We start from the raw sequence: 18,042 nt of genomic DNA on the forward strand, positions 1-18,042 counted from the left end.
TCAATTTTTTTCACCCTGTTCATAAATGTGATTTAAAAGGTGGTAGAGATTCCTGGGCCGGAGGAGAGCCAGGAGATGGGTTTTGGAGCTTGGAAAGGACGTGCCAGGTTTTTTTGCCCCCGGGAAAGTAGCAGTTTGGATGTGAGGAATAAAAGCGCTTCTGGCAGCAGCAGCCAGGTGAAATCCCATAAAAGAGTCAGGGAAAGAAACCTCGTGGGATGCGGCTGCACTGCAGCCCAAATGTGCCTCGGCCAGGGAGTCTAGGAAGTCTCCAAGGCTGCCCATGCCCCACGGAGGAGATGGCATTTGAGTCCCATTTGGCACAAAAAACCCCCCTGAATTTGCTCCAGTCGGTGCAGTAACTCACATTGACAGAGCGCAGATCTGGGTACAAAACCGTTTGTTTAAAGTAGACCCTACCGCGGGCAGCGTCCCACCGGCGCAGGAATCACCACGTCCCAGAGCAGAGGAGGAACCTGGTGGAACCTGGAAGCATCTGCCCCTGGCAAGGGGTAACCTGCTCCCCAGCTTTAAAGCCTCCGAAAGATTTTTCTTTCCAAAAAGCTCTCGAGCGAGGCTGGCTGTGCAAGAGGAGTATTTTTAGCAAGTATTCATGCAAAATGACTTAGGGTAATAATTTGCAATGTAAAGTTAGAGCTTCAACAAAAACTCAGACTAAGCAGATTTTGGGTCAGCGGGATTTTCTTGCTGATCGTGCTGAAAGGATCGGTACGGCACGTCCAGGGAAGCTGCGCGGATGCTGGAGCTGGTCACTGATTTTTCAGGGCACTAAAACCCCACCACTGCGCCTAAGGGTCCAAAACTTGAAATCCTTCCATGGACCGTGACTTTGCAGTTACATATAAATATTTAACCTGTAAATAGTCACACCGAGCATGACGGTCACCGAAAGCAGCGTGACAGCTTTCCCGGAGCCGTACTTTCCCCGTGTCCTTTGCCTCTTCTTGCTGTCCTTGATCCTTGAGCAAAGAAATGAGCTGCTGGGAGAGAAGTGCCCTTAGAGACCAGCGGTAATAAACCCAGCTGCCCCCCCCCCGCTGCCTCTCCCTGAAGTCAGCTGAACTCCAGCGACTGATGAACGTTCCTGAACAAAGACCCAAGCGCAGCCCCAAGACGCCCCAGCTCAAGGCTCACAGTGAATTTTGGCCATTCCCCCCCGACAGCAGGATCTCCTCACCACCCCACAAATGTTCCTACCGGAAGGACCAAGGCTGGGCTTTAGGGTACTTTGTAGGTTCCCCTCCGACGTTCACCTCAGCCCCTCCTGTTCATCAGCTCCATCTCCCGCAGGTGATAACCCAGCCCAAAGCTGAGCAGGGGTCAGGCTGCCAGAGGACAACCCCTGCGGACGGTCACTGCCAGAGACCAGACCCAGGGAGCACCGCGGTGGGGACACCGAGCCCGTGGCAAGCAACGTGGGGCCGGGGAGAGAAGATACCTGAGGGGCGAGGATGGTGATGGGTCATCCCGTCTGCGCTTCAAAACCTGGTCCCTCACCCATCACTGGTGGGAGATGGTCGCTCCCACGGCTCAGCAGACACAAGGGGCCCCCAAAGCCCTTCCAGGGACACCCACCTGCCCAGCACGAGCCATGGGCCAGGGGTGAGCAGAGTCAGCGTGGGCGAGAAACCCGTCTGACCCCGTCCCTCACCGTCAGCCCCTGGAAGACGAGAATGGCAAAGTGTTTCTGAGCTTTGACTCGCAACTTCATCCTCCGCGGGGATGTGCGGGACAGAACTTGCCCCCACGGGTGGCCAGAAACGGTGGAAGGGTTGAAACCCCAGTGCTGAAGGGCTGCAAAGCTCCGCTTGGGCCAGAGTTCTGCTGCAGTGAGCACGCCCGCAACCAGCACGGCATCTGACACGGGTTTGGAAGAACAAGGGGAAGAAGCATCTCGCATTTTTAATTGTTTTAATGAAGAAGCATCTCGGTATAGAGCAAACCTCAGCAAACGACTCTTGGTCACCACGTTCTTCAGTTCCAGGATGACACCATCTCGTTTTCTCATACCTTGGTCTTCTTACAGGATTGGAGACAAACCCTCGTGGATTTTCCAACACTAACTGGCCTCTCAGCGTGAAGTAAACTTCCCTGCAAACCAACCAGCCAGGGTAACCTGCAAGTGAAATCTTCCTGCCCCAGAAGGGATTTTTGTCAGAGGCTGGGTGCCAGCCGATGACTTCCACCTGGGCAAGCTCCTTACAACTCGGGTAGCAAATACAGCTTATTTTGGTGTAAAATGGGTTTTATAAAGATAGACTTTATCATAGACAGTTACAATTCGAACTTTAACTTTAAAATGGATTACTTTTAAGCTGTGAGTCCATAAAATATGTGGTCAATTAAGATGTGGGGCCACAAGAGCTGCCTGCAAGCTCAGTGTAGAACTTGCTTTTAATGCTGCTTGGAGCGATTTGGGAACTGAATCACAACTGCAGCAACCGAGCAAAAAAAACCCACCCCAATACCAGATGGGTGCTTTTCATTAAACGGCTTTTCCATTTACATGCATTCTGCTTTTACCAGCTGTTATGGGCTAAAAAAAGTCCTACATAATCATAAATGTTAATAAATACAGTATAAGTACAGGGCCTATTCTCCCCCATCACCTTTTGGTACAGTTCTTTAGGGTTCATATTCTTCAAGCTCTTTTCTGCAGCCACAAATATCAGTTGTTGGGTTTTCTTCCCTTTCCCTAGTGTGAAGAAACACTTCTGTAATCCCTAAGATTTTTGCTTTGGGATTTAAGTTTTACATAAAAAAGCCAATATTGAACAACAGTGATAAAACTGGCAGAGCTATTAAGTGCTCGACACACTTAATATTATTTTTACTGTGTTTAGAATACATAAAGCATTACTCAATTGTTCAGCCTTGTCATCGTGTGCATTTTGAATGTATCGTTATGGATGTTTTCAGACAGCAAAAGCACTTTTAATCTTTGCAGGAGGAAAAAGTCAAAGCCCTCCGTTAGAGACGACCAGCTGCCCCAGGGAATCACGGAGTTCCTCAGGGTGGGCAGCAATGGGAGCGGACACCGGAGTCTGATGAACGGGTGTCTTCCCTTTCCCCAAAGCCAATGTACGTGGCATTAAGTTTATTCCGGGCCAAAACACAACACAGAGGTGAAAACCCTTTGTAAGAGGGAGATCCTTTTACCTGGACTTACTTCCCAAAACTGCTTTACCTTTGCAGCTGTGCCTACGCTGCGTGAAAAGATACGGACTGAGGCAGACGACATGAGGAGCTCTGATTGCAAATAAAAAAATCTTTATTGCATCTTAGAAGCATGTCTTAAAAAAAAAAAAGAAAGATTTTCCATGCACTGAATCCATCCAAGTACCTACATCCTTGGGACTGTCACCAAAAAACGATGAACATTATAAGACATCGACTCTATGCTAGTTGCAGTTCATATTCCATACACGTGTAAACAATGGTTATTTCTCCTACTGGAATAGCAATTACTCCATAAGATCCCTTCAAACACGGCAACAACCTAAGTATCGGTTTTTCTCTGTTCCTTCACTAGTCTCCACTTCCCAAGAGTAGGCAAAGTGGAACTGAGAGCAATGAAATGGTGCTGGAGGATACGATAGAAAAATATATTGTTCGCTGGTTTTTATTTTTTGTTTCTGCTGAGCAGGGTATTTACAGGTAGGTAGGTCCCAAGAGATCATCTGCTTCAATGACAATGTCCATTCACTGTCTAAGTCTCGGTGTAAAGGGTTCCCTTTCTGACTTTAAGGCACTTTATTTTGTATATTTATCTCTTACCTTGCTAGGTGTTAATTCATCGGGATCATGCTTCCCTTGTATTCGGCCTCTCCATCCCCAGTTCCTCTTAGAATACCAAAAAAATTCCTAAGCTTACTGAAGTCATTCCAAAAATGTTAAAGAAATTTGGGAAAAAAGATTCATGAAAAAAATATTTTAGAAAGTAATCTTTGGAGATCATTTACTGCAAGTATGATGTACACTACCTTATCAGTGAGAAGATGCAATACATTCCTAATATATATATATATATTTACACACACATATATATATATATATAAAAAATATTAAAATGACTAACAGATATTCAAGGAAAGGTCAAGAACCTAAAACAATGGATATTAAATAAATTAACAGTCTATCAGATACAGAAAAAAATAATCCCAAAACAAAACTAGTAATCAAATGTAATAATTGTTCCCATTAACATCACGTAATCAACTGAAGAAAATCAATGCAATCAGGTGCAGTACACTCAGTATAGAAGATTTTTCCAAAGTTCTCGTTAGGGATCTCTAATTGTTCGTTGCGTACTGTTGCTTTGCTGCAAGAGATTCGCGTTTCCCATCCTTTTCCCCACCTCATTCGGTATTTCTTGCTCACATCATCTCAGCTCTAGGCAGGACAGCGGTTGAGGATAATATACAGAACCCACCACGGATTCTTAAACCGTTAAGTCCATAAATATGGACCAAATACAGACGACAACACTTTCTACAAGGACTAACTGGACAGCAGGCTGTGCTTACTTTCTTCCCTCCCTTGAAGTTGTCTGGCCATAGAAGTGGGCGTGTATTTTTAAACTGAAATAATCAGCCATTCGGAAAAAAAGAACAACCCTCCTGCAATTAATACCCTTCTCATCACCACACTGATTTGTTTTGTTCTAGCGCAATTTAAAAAATAATGGCTATCCTTAAGAAAAGCAGCAGAATCTTTGCACGGTAGCAGTCACAACAAAACATTTAGATACAGCGTTTCGTCACTTGGCTTGCACGCTCAGGTCCCAATTTACAGAATCCCAGCAACGAAGACAGCAACGGAAAAGGTAGGAAACAATCTTTTGTTCATAAGGAAATTCTAATTCAAGTCAGATTTCCGCTGATCAGTCAAATAACTCTTAAACAAATTTTTTGTTTGAAGGCAAATATTGATCACAGTTTTGTTCGAAACCAAAAACACAACAACAAAAAAACCAACGGCCTTGTACTTTGCAAAACGAGCGCTTTGTAAGAAAACAATGATGACTTCTAAAATATATCCTGTGTGGTCTTTTAAAAGTGAATTATCAAAAAACATTTTCCCAAAAATAAATTAGATAATTAAAAAAAAGGTCTTTTCCAGCATAGCTGGACATTAGGCTGTCCTCACTGAGCCATTAGTATTGCTGCTTTTCCCAAAATTTGGGTCATTTTTTTCAAACCATATTTCAGCCAGCTGTTGTGTGGACCCATAAGTTGAAGCTTTGGACCCCAAGCACATTTTATACTGTTTTGGATCAAGATTAGGGTCACAAAAAACAGGGTGATGCACATGGACTACTCCAATTTCTTGGCTTCGGAAAGTTTTTAAGCCAGCTTGAATGACTTTGTTAAATAGGTCTACGTCTTCAAGGCCCCAACCTTGGATGGAGACATCAAAGCCACCTGCTCGAAGAAGATCACCTTTGTAAATACAGGTAATACCAAAGCCATAGTTCCTCCAGAAACCTGTTTTCTGGGTGAAGGCAAAATGATTGTCACTAGGAACTTTTCCACTATAAACAATCTTTGGATCATACTGGCTAAAAATGATGGGAAAGTATACTTGTTGACCCAAAACTGTATTGGCTCTACACCGCTGGAGGAATTCGGTGGTAAACACTAAGTCAACATCGCAGAAGAAAAGTAAAGACTCATTCTGGAACTGAGAAGATCCGACTTCCAGAGCCAGCGCCCTCGAGAACTCCCCAGACACTGGTAAAACCTGCATGTCAGCCTTGGGGTATTTGGAGCGGTAATCTCTCATCAGCTCGATCTGTTTCACTTTGTCAGGGTTGGAGTTGGAATTGAAAAGCAGGACAACCAGCTTGACATTCTGGTTTGGAACGAGGCACGTCTTTTCAAAATTCCCCATGAACCTTGCAAACATGTCAAAACGTCCGGAGAGAGGAATCAGGATGTTGATCTTCTTGTCTTTGAGTTCCTTCCTCTCCACTTTTGATCTGCTGAGCTGGAAGGGAACAAACATCTTCAGTGAGTTGGAGAGGAAAGACAAGGATCCGGAATCCTGGTTGATTTTGCTGGCCAGCTCTTTGGCGTCCATCTCTTCATGCTCCATAAACTGGATCTTGCTGAACGTCTGCTGCAAGTAGGCGTGCCTCCTGACGGGGACGGTCATCTTCTTCCCCTTATGCTTTTTGTACAGAAGCAACAAGTCAAGAACATACTCTGCTCCATACATCGGATTTACTCTGCGATAGCCGTACTGTATTTCCTTGAAATCTATGATCCTCCCCCGGGTCTTAGCGTTGGCATTGATCATTTCCATGACCTGCATAACAATGTCATCCAATGCTTCATGCTGCGAAGAGTCCATTCCTCTTCGAGGGGGCTGCCCATCGGCACCCGAATACAAATACTTTCCTGTAAGAAACTCCCACTCCAAGATTTCTTCCCGGTGGTGGGGCTGGAATCGCATGAAGGAGGGTGGCATGCCCAGCTGCAGGTCATCTTTGTGGATTTCTGTATTGCTGTATTTGCTCATCAGGACAATTTCCCGGTGCAGCTGTACAGTCCGGTGGCGCAGCTCTGCTATCTTGCGGCTCAACATGTAGCTGTGAAGTCTGTACTGGTATGGGGGGTTCTTATTGGGGTGCAGCGTTATAGCTCTGTGTATTTTGCTGTTCCTCAGGTCTCGGATGTAGCCTTTTTTGTTCTGCTCATAATTTTCATAAAACAGTTGCTGCATCTAAAAGAGAGAAAGGAGAAGTTAGCATCTCGGCAGTGCTGTCCTTGTGGAAGCTAGCTCACACAACTTCCTCCTTGCTTGCAGGGCCCGGCGGTTTTCTGAATAAGCTGTTCTTGGTTTTAGGCACAGGTTGTAGCAATACCAACTGCTATTCAAGGAAATTAAGAGGATTATTCATTGTAAAGTGGTAAAAGAAACATCTACCGTGGATTTGGGATTACTACAGCCCATTCTAGAGATATCACCGTCGGCCAAACAACTGAGCATTAGCTAGACTGTAAGCTCATTTTTTCCCAACAATACAGCATCACCAGGAAAAAAACCAACCATGAAGCATTCACTACAAAACTCTTACTATTCTTCAGCCTCTCATGGGCTTGAAGAGTAATAATAATAAACAACAATAAAAAAGGATGTCATATACATAACAAGCAAGTATGACGACACCTTTTCCGTTACACCCAAATGCTGCTCAGGCATTAAAAATCCAGCTTGCTGAATGTTTTAGTCAAGATGCTAAATACGTTATCTCAAGTGCTGCAATGCAAAGCTACAGTTCCCCTCTCATTTTAAAATGTCAATAGAAAGTAAAATGCACCTGAGATTCCTAGAAGCAGTTCCAGAAGACAGATAATAAAGGATGCATATGTACGCTAGAATAAAAGCATCCTTAAAGTGAAAATTTCTATTTCAAAACAAGAAGATAGCAAGCTAAGATTAGATTCAGAAGCCTTATGGCAAGCCACAACTTAAGAAAAGCAGGCAAACCAGCTTTACAGTTTTCAGTAGGTCAGGCAGTAGCAGATATAATGAAAGGCATGTGGAAACCATGATGATGAAGTGGAAAATAAAATGGGGAAAAAACCCCCCTCAAGGCCAAAGTTATATACCAGCCTAGAGAATGGACATTTAAAAAGACCACGGGCTGATTCTATGTCACAACACAAATGTCATCAACCTGCCACAACAGCTTCATTTGATATAGGATCCAATCTACGTTACTGGCAGCAGAATTTGCTGTAAAAGGCTACTATAAAGACTAGCAAAGACCTAAAATCCAAAAGATGAACAGAAGAGAGAATGACTCAAATATGACGGCAATTAAAGGGAGCACTCAAAGGAAAATCACAGGCACAGAAAGCCTATCTTTAACAGACAGTGCGAGTGATGCTTCTACCAGCTGTTCAGACCCAGCAGAAGTCCTGTTTTATTAGGCCTCCAGTTGCATTTTTCCCATTATTGTGGACAGACAGTGAATCTAAGGGATAAACCTACACCTGGATTTAATTGCCGCTATCTTAACACACCAGATGTGCACATACTGAAACCTGAAATTCAGTGTATCACTATGGACAGCAGAGGAGCAAACTGCATCCACTTGAAATGGCTCGCACGGATTTTAATCTGAACAAATGTAATTCATTTCAAAAGAGGGAGGGAGGAATTTCAGCCGGACCGAGAAAGGACGGACATTTTTTTCATGGGTCATCACCAATCCCCCATCCCTCCTCCATTCCTGCTCAAGTTCACCTTCTTGCCCACTCTCCCCCAAGTGATTCCTGCTGCTTTCACGCTGTCTGTGAGCAATTCAGGCCAGAGGCTGTCTCTTATTAGACAGACCCCATAGAGCAACGCAGCCAAAGGAGAACATCTCGGCAATGGCCTCTTGGCAAGCCACAGATGAGCTGCCTGTCAAGATGCATATCCCTTTAGAAGTCATGCAAGATTTAAGAGAGTGCTACGGGCAGAGGTAGTTGGTCTGATCCTATGTTCAGCAGAGGTATCAAAATTGAATGAACCTCATGCTTTCCCAAGAAGCATATTTTTCCACTCACCCAAAGACTGTTCTTCATTTGTATCCCTATATTGTTTCCTCTACTAATAACACTTTATTTTTTGTCCACTTTGAACCTTGCTGCTTCTGTTAAGGGCCTCAGATCACACCCACTTATGGTCAGTCCTGTAAGCACAACTTATTTCAATGGAGAGTTCACGCAGCAAGAACAAGACCAGTCCAACACTGCAGGACCCACATGTATATTTTTAGTGACTCCACTGATCTAGCCTCTCTAAAACTATTTATATATATAGAAATAGAAGTATTAGAAGTGTATGGTACCAGATTTCACTGACATTTTAACTACAACTATAGGCACAGGCTTTCCCAGGAGTATTGTGACATTAGATAAAAATTCTTAAAGCATGTCATTAGGCCACTGTTATTTAAAGGAAAATTGACAATAGGATTTAATTTCAAATCTTGTTTTGAATTTATAAGAAAACAAAATCAAGACCATGCAGCCTGAATGCATTTATTCCAAAACTGCCATCTAGGGCATTCTGAGTTAGCTGCAAGAGGAAACCATGAGAAGCAGAAAGGCTTTTAGATTACACAACAAAGTTTTAATAGAATACCGATGGGTAGGAAAATGTTATGAAACTTCCCAATGGAAGTAAAGCTATGAACCCCTAAATAAAATAAACAAGCGTATTTTAAAGCTCTGGCTTGCCATGCAGGAGTAACCTCTCAGCTAGGCTGGTTAACTTCTGAACTTTTAATACTACTATTTGTCTCTTCCATAAACTAGCTAACTTTGAAAACTGAACTGAAAATAAAACATATCTCAGCAAGACTTTACTGGTGCTTCAACGCAAAGCAATTTACAACTGAAACTTCTATTAACGGCCACCTTGCTCCAGCCAAAAAGGTGACAACTGTAACAATTCATGTGCTCCGGCCAACCCTGCAGTGCAACTAATGAGAAGCACCACAGTAGCCAGGCTTTTATATAATCCTGTTTTTTTCAGAAGAATGCCTTGCAAGGCTGGCACTTTCATTGTTTGCCCTATGAAGTCTCCCCCTTCCATACTCCAGCGTTGCTCTTGTCTCCTCGCATTCAGCAAGCTGCAGCAGGCACGGGATGTGCCAGCATCCTGCAGCCCCGGTCCACCCATCTAGGAACCAAGGTACACCCCACTCCAGTAGGAAAGACACGGAAGGGTATAAGAAGGGGTTGATTAATTCCCTACAGAGAATATAATGACTTACACACTATTTTTGCACAGTGGCATGAAGTGCTGTAAATGAAGTCCAAGTGGCCAGCAGCCAACATAGCAATTTAACCCTTCCTGGACCAAGGCGCCTGTGGACACCGACTGCACAGAAGCACTGCAATACCCATGGGCTTTCTTTCACGATAAGAAGTCCCACGTGGATTGCATTTTCTCACCCGTGTCTACAAAACTTGAAAGAAATGAGCACTTCCTTCCATACAGTTTGACAGTTCCACCAACATTAATTTGCTTAAATCATTAAGGCAGCGCTAGTCCTCAGCATTGGGTTCAATCCCTAAGAAGAGCAATGCCCAACTATTGCCCATCACTGTTAACGTAGTTTCTACCTCATTTGGGACAAAACACTATGCTAAATTGTACCTATGAGCACACATGGGCTTTTGACTGCACAGAATACTGGAAAGCCATAAGGAAGACAAAAAATCGTAATTACCTGTTGTGTACATCATTAATAGGTGGGTGGGAGAAGATGACAGAGAAAGTAATACCTGCAATGTATTTGTTCCTCCCACGTAGCAGCCATTAAACACACACGTGGGGAACGACACAAGCCCAAAATGTCCACATCTCTAACAGACATTACGTGCAAACTTCCCCATGCCTGTTACCAGACTCTTGCGAGTTGAACTCTTGCAAACTCTTCTTTCAGTGAAACAGGTCTCTCTATGATTCTGTTCAAAAAAAGAACCTTTCATGGATATTAATTTTGCAATGATTATATTCTAAGCATGCTTTATTCTAGTGCAGAGCACTGAGAGCATAGGGATACAAAGAAGAGCTACTCTTTATTGACCACTATTTACTCTAGACCTGTTGAAGCCTTAAAAACCCTAATGTTCCCCAAACCATTAGAGACTGAATGTTTAAACTGTGGTACAGCTGTTGTGGGCACTACTGGCTCATGTCCAAAAGACCAAGTGAAAGGAGAGAGTGTTATGTTCTTCGTTTTAAATGAAGAAGTCTTTTGCAGGCCAGAAAAAGTGTACTGGAGAAAATGGACTTTAAAAATAAGACCAGTTTATGCAGAAACTGGCCCGTAGCCACGGATTAGCCCCTGAGGGCTTTCTCTCACAGCTCCAGATTGTACTACCACAGCCCAGAAAACGTAGCCCCACAAGACTCATGAAAAGCAATCGTGGACAAGACATGTTGTACAGCAGGCTTCAAAATGCCCAAGATGTGCTTTAAATACAAAGCCAAACTAATTAAAACCTCAAAAGATGGCTAATATCACCTAGTGCACGAGCACCTCAGTTGGGAGGAGATGAGCATGCAGGTCCCTCTCCACAGCTGGTGCAGAGCTGTTCTCCTACGGGAGTAACACGGGTGCCGGGTCAGTCCTTACCCTGCCCCACAGCTCTGCTGCCAAAACTATGCAGGATGCTCACCCCCATCTCCTCCTCGCTCCTCCTTCCAGGGATGCAACTGTAGTGGTGCAAGGAGGCAGTTCCTGTTGGTTGGGTGAAGTGAAATGAAAGATGTTTTGCAGCCACGTCCCAAGTAACTGTATGAAATAATTGTAGCTGCACTAACAAACAGTTGCCACTTCGGAGTGATTAACCAAAACAGATCACTAGTTTTCTGTGTTTTAAATCACTGATATAGCTAAATTGATAAAGTATTTTGCATGTAGACCCAATGGAAAGGAACAGTGGGTCTTTGTTTACTGCTGACTTGCCTATGGTGGAGGGGGAGACCGTAGTGACCTCCCTGGATACAACTCTGTGTATTCAGGGTTCTAATTAACAATGATCTTTCCATTTTAAATCCTGATGCTTTATGTGCGATCTCACAGCTAACCACTGACATGTCCTGGGCAGAGTTGTTATGGTGGAGACAAACACGGGGAAGTAATGGATAAACACTCGTTTCCAGTGAACTTGGCCACTCGTTCATCCCTGTAACCTCCCCAGCTGCCACTACAGGAAAGGATGCAGGAAACACCACTCGGCACTGGGAGATCAGACTTCCCTCTCAGCTGACAAGTGAAGCCCCAAGCTCTGGAGCATGATTAAATGATGTGATTCCTCAGACGAGTTACTTTTCACACAAATTCCATCATGTACCACTGGTTTGCATTTGCTTTGTTTCATAAATTAAAGAGGGGCAAGAAAATCAGCTGGACATCCTGAACAGCCAGTATTCAAAGTTTCCATAGCAGACTGCTAGAGAAGCAGAGGCAGATCCAGCTATGATATACTGTGACCTCTGAGTGCACTAACTCTAGGCATGCTCTGAAGCAAGAAGTTTATTTTGTACAACACAATTGCCTCTTCTTATATGATACTATGCGAAACAACGCCTGTCTCACTCAAAAGCCTCACAGGGCCTTCTGCACCGCTCTCCTCTCCAAAGTATTCGACAAAGGAAGCCAAGTATCTAGGGCATGTTTCAAGCACAGCAAACTCAAGGTCACTGAATTCCCAAGGAATATGTGAATTAGGAAAGTTACTGCTGGAGTTCGATCTTTTGTTAACAATACCAAGTAGCTGTTTAACTAAACAACTGTCCTTCTCCCAATCCTTTCTTGTTTAAGCAAGCAGAAGAGCTTAAAAATTACTTATACATTCACAGTTTCTCAAATCAAGTAGCCTTTAAAGTATTTGCAACTTCGCAACAGAAAGAAGAAAACCTGCAAAAATTAATGTGTCTTCAAAACCAGCATCATGTACTTCACCTCTGACCCTAAGCTTGACGATCTCTTTACCCAAAACCTACATGTGGGAGCAATCCATAACAGCTGGGAACTGAGATCCTCCAGCTATGAAGCAGAGAACTTCCCTCTGCCTGGCCCTGCATTAAACTGAGCTTCCTCCTCCTGGTCTGAATGAGGATACAAGATCCTGGTCTCCTCTTAGTCATGAAGTGGGGATTCCTTCCTCAGGTCTCCCCTATTTTGGATAAGGGGGACAAGTTTTAATCAGACCTGCTGTGTAAAGAAAAGAAAGACTAATGCAATTGCATAACACTCTCAAAAGAAGATAGTTGCTCATTTAGTGAAACATCCTTCCCCTTGGGTGTATCTGACACACAAACTACACGGGTGCCACTGTGCACTCCATAAAGCCTGGAATTGCTTCTCTAGAGACACAGATGTATGTTTCTAAAGATAAACCAGAATATAACCTGAAAGCATTTTGTACCTTAGGAGTAACCAGATAAAACAGAATGAACCATTTTAGGATATTTAGATGTAACTGTGCAAACCTTAGGAGAGCTGGATGCAATTGAAGAGTTTTCTTCCAAAAGGTTCTGATTTAAAAGAAACAAACCCAAATAAAACACCACTAAATATTAACAAATGTTTTATGCTACGGCTATTAAAGAAGCAGAACATCATAGGTGCTAATGACTAATTACAATTGCTATTGCTTGAGAAAGTGTGCTCAAAATTTGTGTCTAGCATAATTTTCAAATTGCAAGTCCTGGTGCAAACTGCTGTTCTGCACATGCCTCTCCCTTGCTCAAGTTAAGGCTTTGACCCACAGGGCAAATGATTCAGCTTTCCCTCTCCAGCAGAGAAGGACTGCCTCTGTCCCAGATCCAAACAAAACCAGGAATACAGTGAGTCGCTGCTGATTTGTTCATTTAAAGGCCAGACTCAGGGATGATGCCAAATTACTTGCCCACCGAATATACCACGTCTTGGGATTTCTTTTCCTTGTTGTCAACTCCACACTTTCAGACTCTGCAATACAGGCAGAGTACAAGAAAAACTTGGGTTTCATTATGAATTTCAACAGGCCCATGAAAGAAAGAGCTGCAGCCTGGGAAGTCTGTATCTGCTCTTTCTCATGCAAAGCGTTAAGATTCCAGAGGAGCGGCACATGACCCGTGGAGGGTAGTTTCTTGGAGATGATGAGCAGAAAGCTTCTGACACCCTGGCAAATACTTTTTGGATGCTGGAAACAGAGTTAGAGGGATGCAGTTTCCTCTAAGCAGGGACTACAGAAGAGAAGACCTCTTCTGGACCGCTGTGTGATTTTCCACCATGTGTTTTCAAGAGGCAGTAATGTAATCATTTAGAAATACTTCTGTCCATGGAATTCAAAGATTCCTATTTGGGAGCTACTTTCCACATCCAGTGGTTTTGTAGGAGTTGCAAGCCATGATGGATGATGAGCCTTTTTGGTCCCAAAACACTTGGCAAGGCCACCACGAGCTGCTGCTTACAGGGGGGTGGAGAAGAAACCCTCTGCTTGGAGAAACTTCAGCTGCAGCCTAGGCATCCAGACATCATCTCAACATCAGTCCAACATCAGAAATAAAGCCAAAGCAGTGTAGCCTCTCTGCCAGACTGGCTGGGGACAGCAGTGATTTTGTGGCACACACCAGACTGCGTGTCCAGGTCTCTGCCAACACCAGATTCTGCAACAAGCTGGGGGAAGGATCAGCCCCAGTGGATCCGGCTGCAGGATCCAGCCCCTTCATCCTTGTCCACATCACCAACACAGCTTGCTTTTCACGCATGATGTTTCAGGAAGCCCCACCCCTGAGTAGGTACATGGTGCCCTACGTGGAGACAATATCACAGTAACAGGTCTGGACTGAAGGACAGTACTGAAGCAGTCACATCAGCGCAAAGCTCTAAATCTCTCTGAGCCTTCACGGGAGATTATTGTGAATTTAATTAGGCAACAATTTGGCCTCACAATAGCTACTGTTGCAGTTCTTCCCTGGGTGTAAAAAGGCAGAGGTGTATTTTAAAAAGCAGATTCATTTTCAAGACTTTTGGCACTTCCAGCTTAAGCAGCACCATTTTAGATGAGGAGAGGCACAGCTCCCTTTATGGCAACAGGCCATGCTTGCTGTTTCTGATCCCTTGCGAAGACTCACGGCAGGAATAGATCTTTTGGAAAAGGGTGAGAGGGGAGGTGGGAACGCTGAATAAAATCCCCAAGACAAGGCCAACTGCTGAACTGCCTGTGTCAAAGCTGCAGCCCTTCGAACCTGCAGTGCCAGTAACAGCCTCAAAGTGACAGAGCATCTTTCATAACTGCATTTAGAAATCTGTCTGCTTTATGCTTTCCTAACAACCGATGGTAAAACCACTTCTCTGCCAACAGTGTGAGTATTGGCTAATGAAAATTAACAGAGAACTGGGAACATATTAGATTTCTGATTTCTCTGCTAGCGAGCCCTCCTACCAGCTTGCTACCCCCCCAACATTCGTTATTGTGGGTGCTGCTGCCTTGTGCCTCTGCCAGGCAAGCAGCTGGAAAAAGGGACGTTGTTCAGGACACACTCTTGAAACCTTAGCCCCTTCCAAATCAGGGGTGATGTCCGTAGGAGGTGGCAGCTGCACACCGCCTCATGCTGGCGGGGATGTCTGAAACACAGAGCAAGCCAGCATTTAAATAAACTCTGAGAGGGGGCTCATTCCATCCACTTGGCCTCGCTGGATCCACGTGGACACACTGGACCAATGCTTGGCTCCGCTTGTATCTCACTGGTGTCACCTAGTTTGCAACAGCACAAAGGACAAGGTGAAGCACTGTGATGTTAACCGGGTGGCACAGCCACCTCTCCCCTCCGGACCTGGAGTTTAACAAGTGCTCCAACATGGTGCTTTTCCAGGGTCATGCTAAAGACACCCAATATTTAAGGTGATTTAACACCCGCAGCCCTTGAGCAAAAAGGGCATGCAGCGGCTCTGAGCTTGCAGGTGACGGGGAGCTCCATGGGGCCAGCCAGTGCTGTTAGTAATTCAGCACAGTCTGAAGGCCACTGGCCATCCCAAGTGTCCTAGCTACTCCTCCAGTTCAGCAAGCTTAGGAAGAGCCAGTGTGGCTGAGCACAAGGCACCAGGGCCTGCGATTAACTATGCATCAGCCCCCCAAAAGCAGAAAGCCTCCCAGCAAGGACCATGATCTCCCTCTGCTTGCCACAGCAAGGCTGCCTTCCTTTGTTGGCCGCTGCTGAAGGCTGGCCTGCTCCGAACGGGAGGGAGCCGGCAGCACAACGCAGCGCTGGGTTTCCTGCCCAGGACTGGTGTCAGCAGGACGCCCCTCCAAGGCATCCAGCAACCTCCACAATCCTTTGGCTGCTTCTCCTAAATTAAGCTAGATTTAAAAGAACATCTCCTTTTATTCCTGTTGATGGAAAATAACAAGCTACGGAGTTCCTTACAAACTCCCGCAGAACCGGTGCCCAATACAGATGTAACATTTGTGACACCGGCAGATGGTTTCACTGATCCTCTTTCACCAGCCTACAAGCTCAAATCAGTTCTTCATTTTCGATCTGTTTTTTCAGCCAGAACCACCATTTCTGGAGCTGGTTTGAAGACTGTCTACAAAGGCCTGGACTCAATCACCAGCTTGTTTCACACGGGGAGCAGCGCAGGATGACAGCTTCCAGGGTTCACTAAAGCTGTACAGCATTGTTCTGAAGTGTGCGTTTTAAACGCGTGCACATTTTTTTTTTGCCAAAAGAATTGTTTAATAGTTGCTCAGAGGAGGGGAGGAAAATAAAGCCACAGACCTTTGGTCTATGTGGAGAAGCCACATGTTTCAGTCAGTCCATGAGGATCCTACAGCTGAGCTCTGGCCCTGGGATAACGCAGCTTCAGAAGGCTGCGATGGCAAAGAGCATCGTGCAGTAACGCCACTGCTGCAGACACAGTTTCCACAGTGAGATGCCATGATTGCGAAAGTGTTTTTCTTGAGCTCGTATCATTACCACGCAGGACTTAAAGCCTGCCCACTATTCTGTGCTGAGTTTAAAAGCAAAATCTACCCTTTGTCTCATCGTTGGAAAACATACGTACACTGTCCAGCGTAGAAGGGGCACTGCCAAAACCATACAATGACAAGGTCTCTGCCTCAAAAAGTTCTGCCATCTAAAATACGTGCAATACATAGTAGTTTGGTTATAAAGCTACAGCTCCTTGATCAATGGGGAGATCAGCAGAGGAAGTCTGCCCATTCAAAGGGCTGATGATCTCTCAAGAATTTGACCTTCATGCCCTGTACAACCAAAAGCCCCATATATTGTGCATTAATAGCTCTAACTACAAAGGTCACCTATTTTTATTACTTGCTTCACTGAAGCACAAGGGATAATATATTTAAAATAAGGCATGTTTTAGGAGAAAGTAGCCATTTACTAATGCAAACTGGAGCCTCATTTGGATAGGGCTGGCAGGGTGGGTGCAGATTCAACACCCTGGAAAGAAGAGAAAAGCAGTGAAAGAAGAGAAAAGCAGTGAAAGAGGGGAAAAGCAGTGAAAGAGGGGAAAAACATAGCTGCACGTGCACAGGTTTGGGACCAGTCCATTCCTCTGCAGTTTCATGTAGGCTCTAAACTAGAAGAAAGGCAACATCTTTCTACGCAGCCACAGCTTTTATTGTCCTCCTGTCAGTGGAACAACTTTCTCATTATTAAAACGAGCTGTCAGGCAGACTGGCATTTCCCTCCTCGCGGTGTCCAAGTTAGCCCGTTCGTTCAAATATGGTTAAAGATTTCACATAGTGTTGCTGGCTAACTGTATATGGTCTGAGGTTTTCTGGAAGTTTGCTATCTGGCACAGTTTGGAAAAGGAACAAGCTGTGTAACTCTGCAGCGCTCTGTAACCAAGTGCCTCTTGCATTACACACAGTCTGTCAAACCACGGGGCTCACCTCCGAGCGGGTGTGTTTAAGCTTCACTGATGTACACCATCCATCATCTAGCTTTGGCAAAAAGAATATTCAACTGCTGGTTTTGTAATGCCCTAAATTAAAGCTGAAGATGTGGATACCGATAAACCCAGCTATGCTGAATGTAAATGCCACCATTGGAAATGTAAAGGAAAAAAATAAATTAAACATTGCCTCGAATATTTCCCAGCGTGGTGAAGGATTTGCTATTCACACAACATGCTGAACTCCATTTTGAATATTAGCCATGCACACATGAAGAGCTTTTTGGTCCTTTCCTAGGGTTTTCTTTGTTCCTCTGCTTCCAACCTGGAGGACCCTTCGTTCTGCTGGTTGTCACCAAGCTGCCACAGGTGCAGTTTCAGGAGAGCGGACCTGGCTCCAAAACTTGTGCCCATTACCTGCAGCTACTGCTGCTTGGTCCCTCCACCCCTCCAGCAGCGCCCAAGTCTCTGCTCATACCAGCTAGTGGTTGCTTTCTCTTCCCTCCCCCTTGAAGGCTGCAGCCCCTCTGGATTTGGAAACTGGTCAGCTTGGAGATATTTTAACATTTTCATTACTGACTTTCCCTTACCCATTG

At 44.7% G+C, this 18,042-nt stretch overlaps 1 protein-coding gene across 1 annotated transcript in view; it reads right to left on the minus strand.

The window, feature by feature from the left end:
* Positions 1-1,918: 1,918 nt before the first annotated feature.
* Positions 1,919-18,042, minus strand: part of CHSY1 (chondroitin sulfate synthase 1) — an 80,292-nt gene continuing 64,168 nt past the window's right edge. Inside the window, exon 3 of the mRNA XM_054837272.1 lies at positions 1,919-6,747. Within this exon, the coding sequence (XP_054693247.1) occupies positions 5,155-6,747 (1,593 nt within the window). The 3' untranslated portion in view covers positions 1,919-5,154. The remainder of the gene's footprint in view (positions 6,748-18,042) is intronic.

The sequence above is a fragment of the Grus americana genome, chromosome 10 (assembly GCF_028858705.1).
Source record: "Grus americana isolate bGruAme1 chromosome 10, bGruAme1.mat, whole genome shotgun sequence".
Taxonomy (NCBI): domain Eukaryota; kingdom Metazoa; phylum Chordata; class Aves; order Gruiformes; family Gruidae; genus Grus; species Grus americana.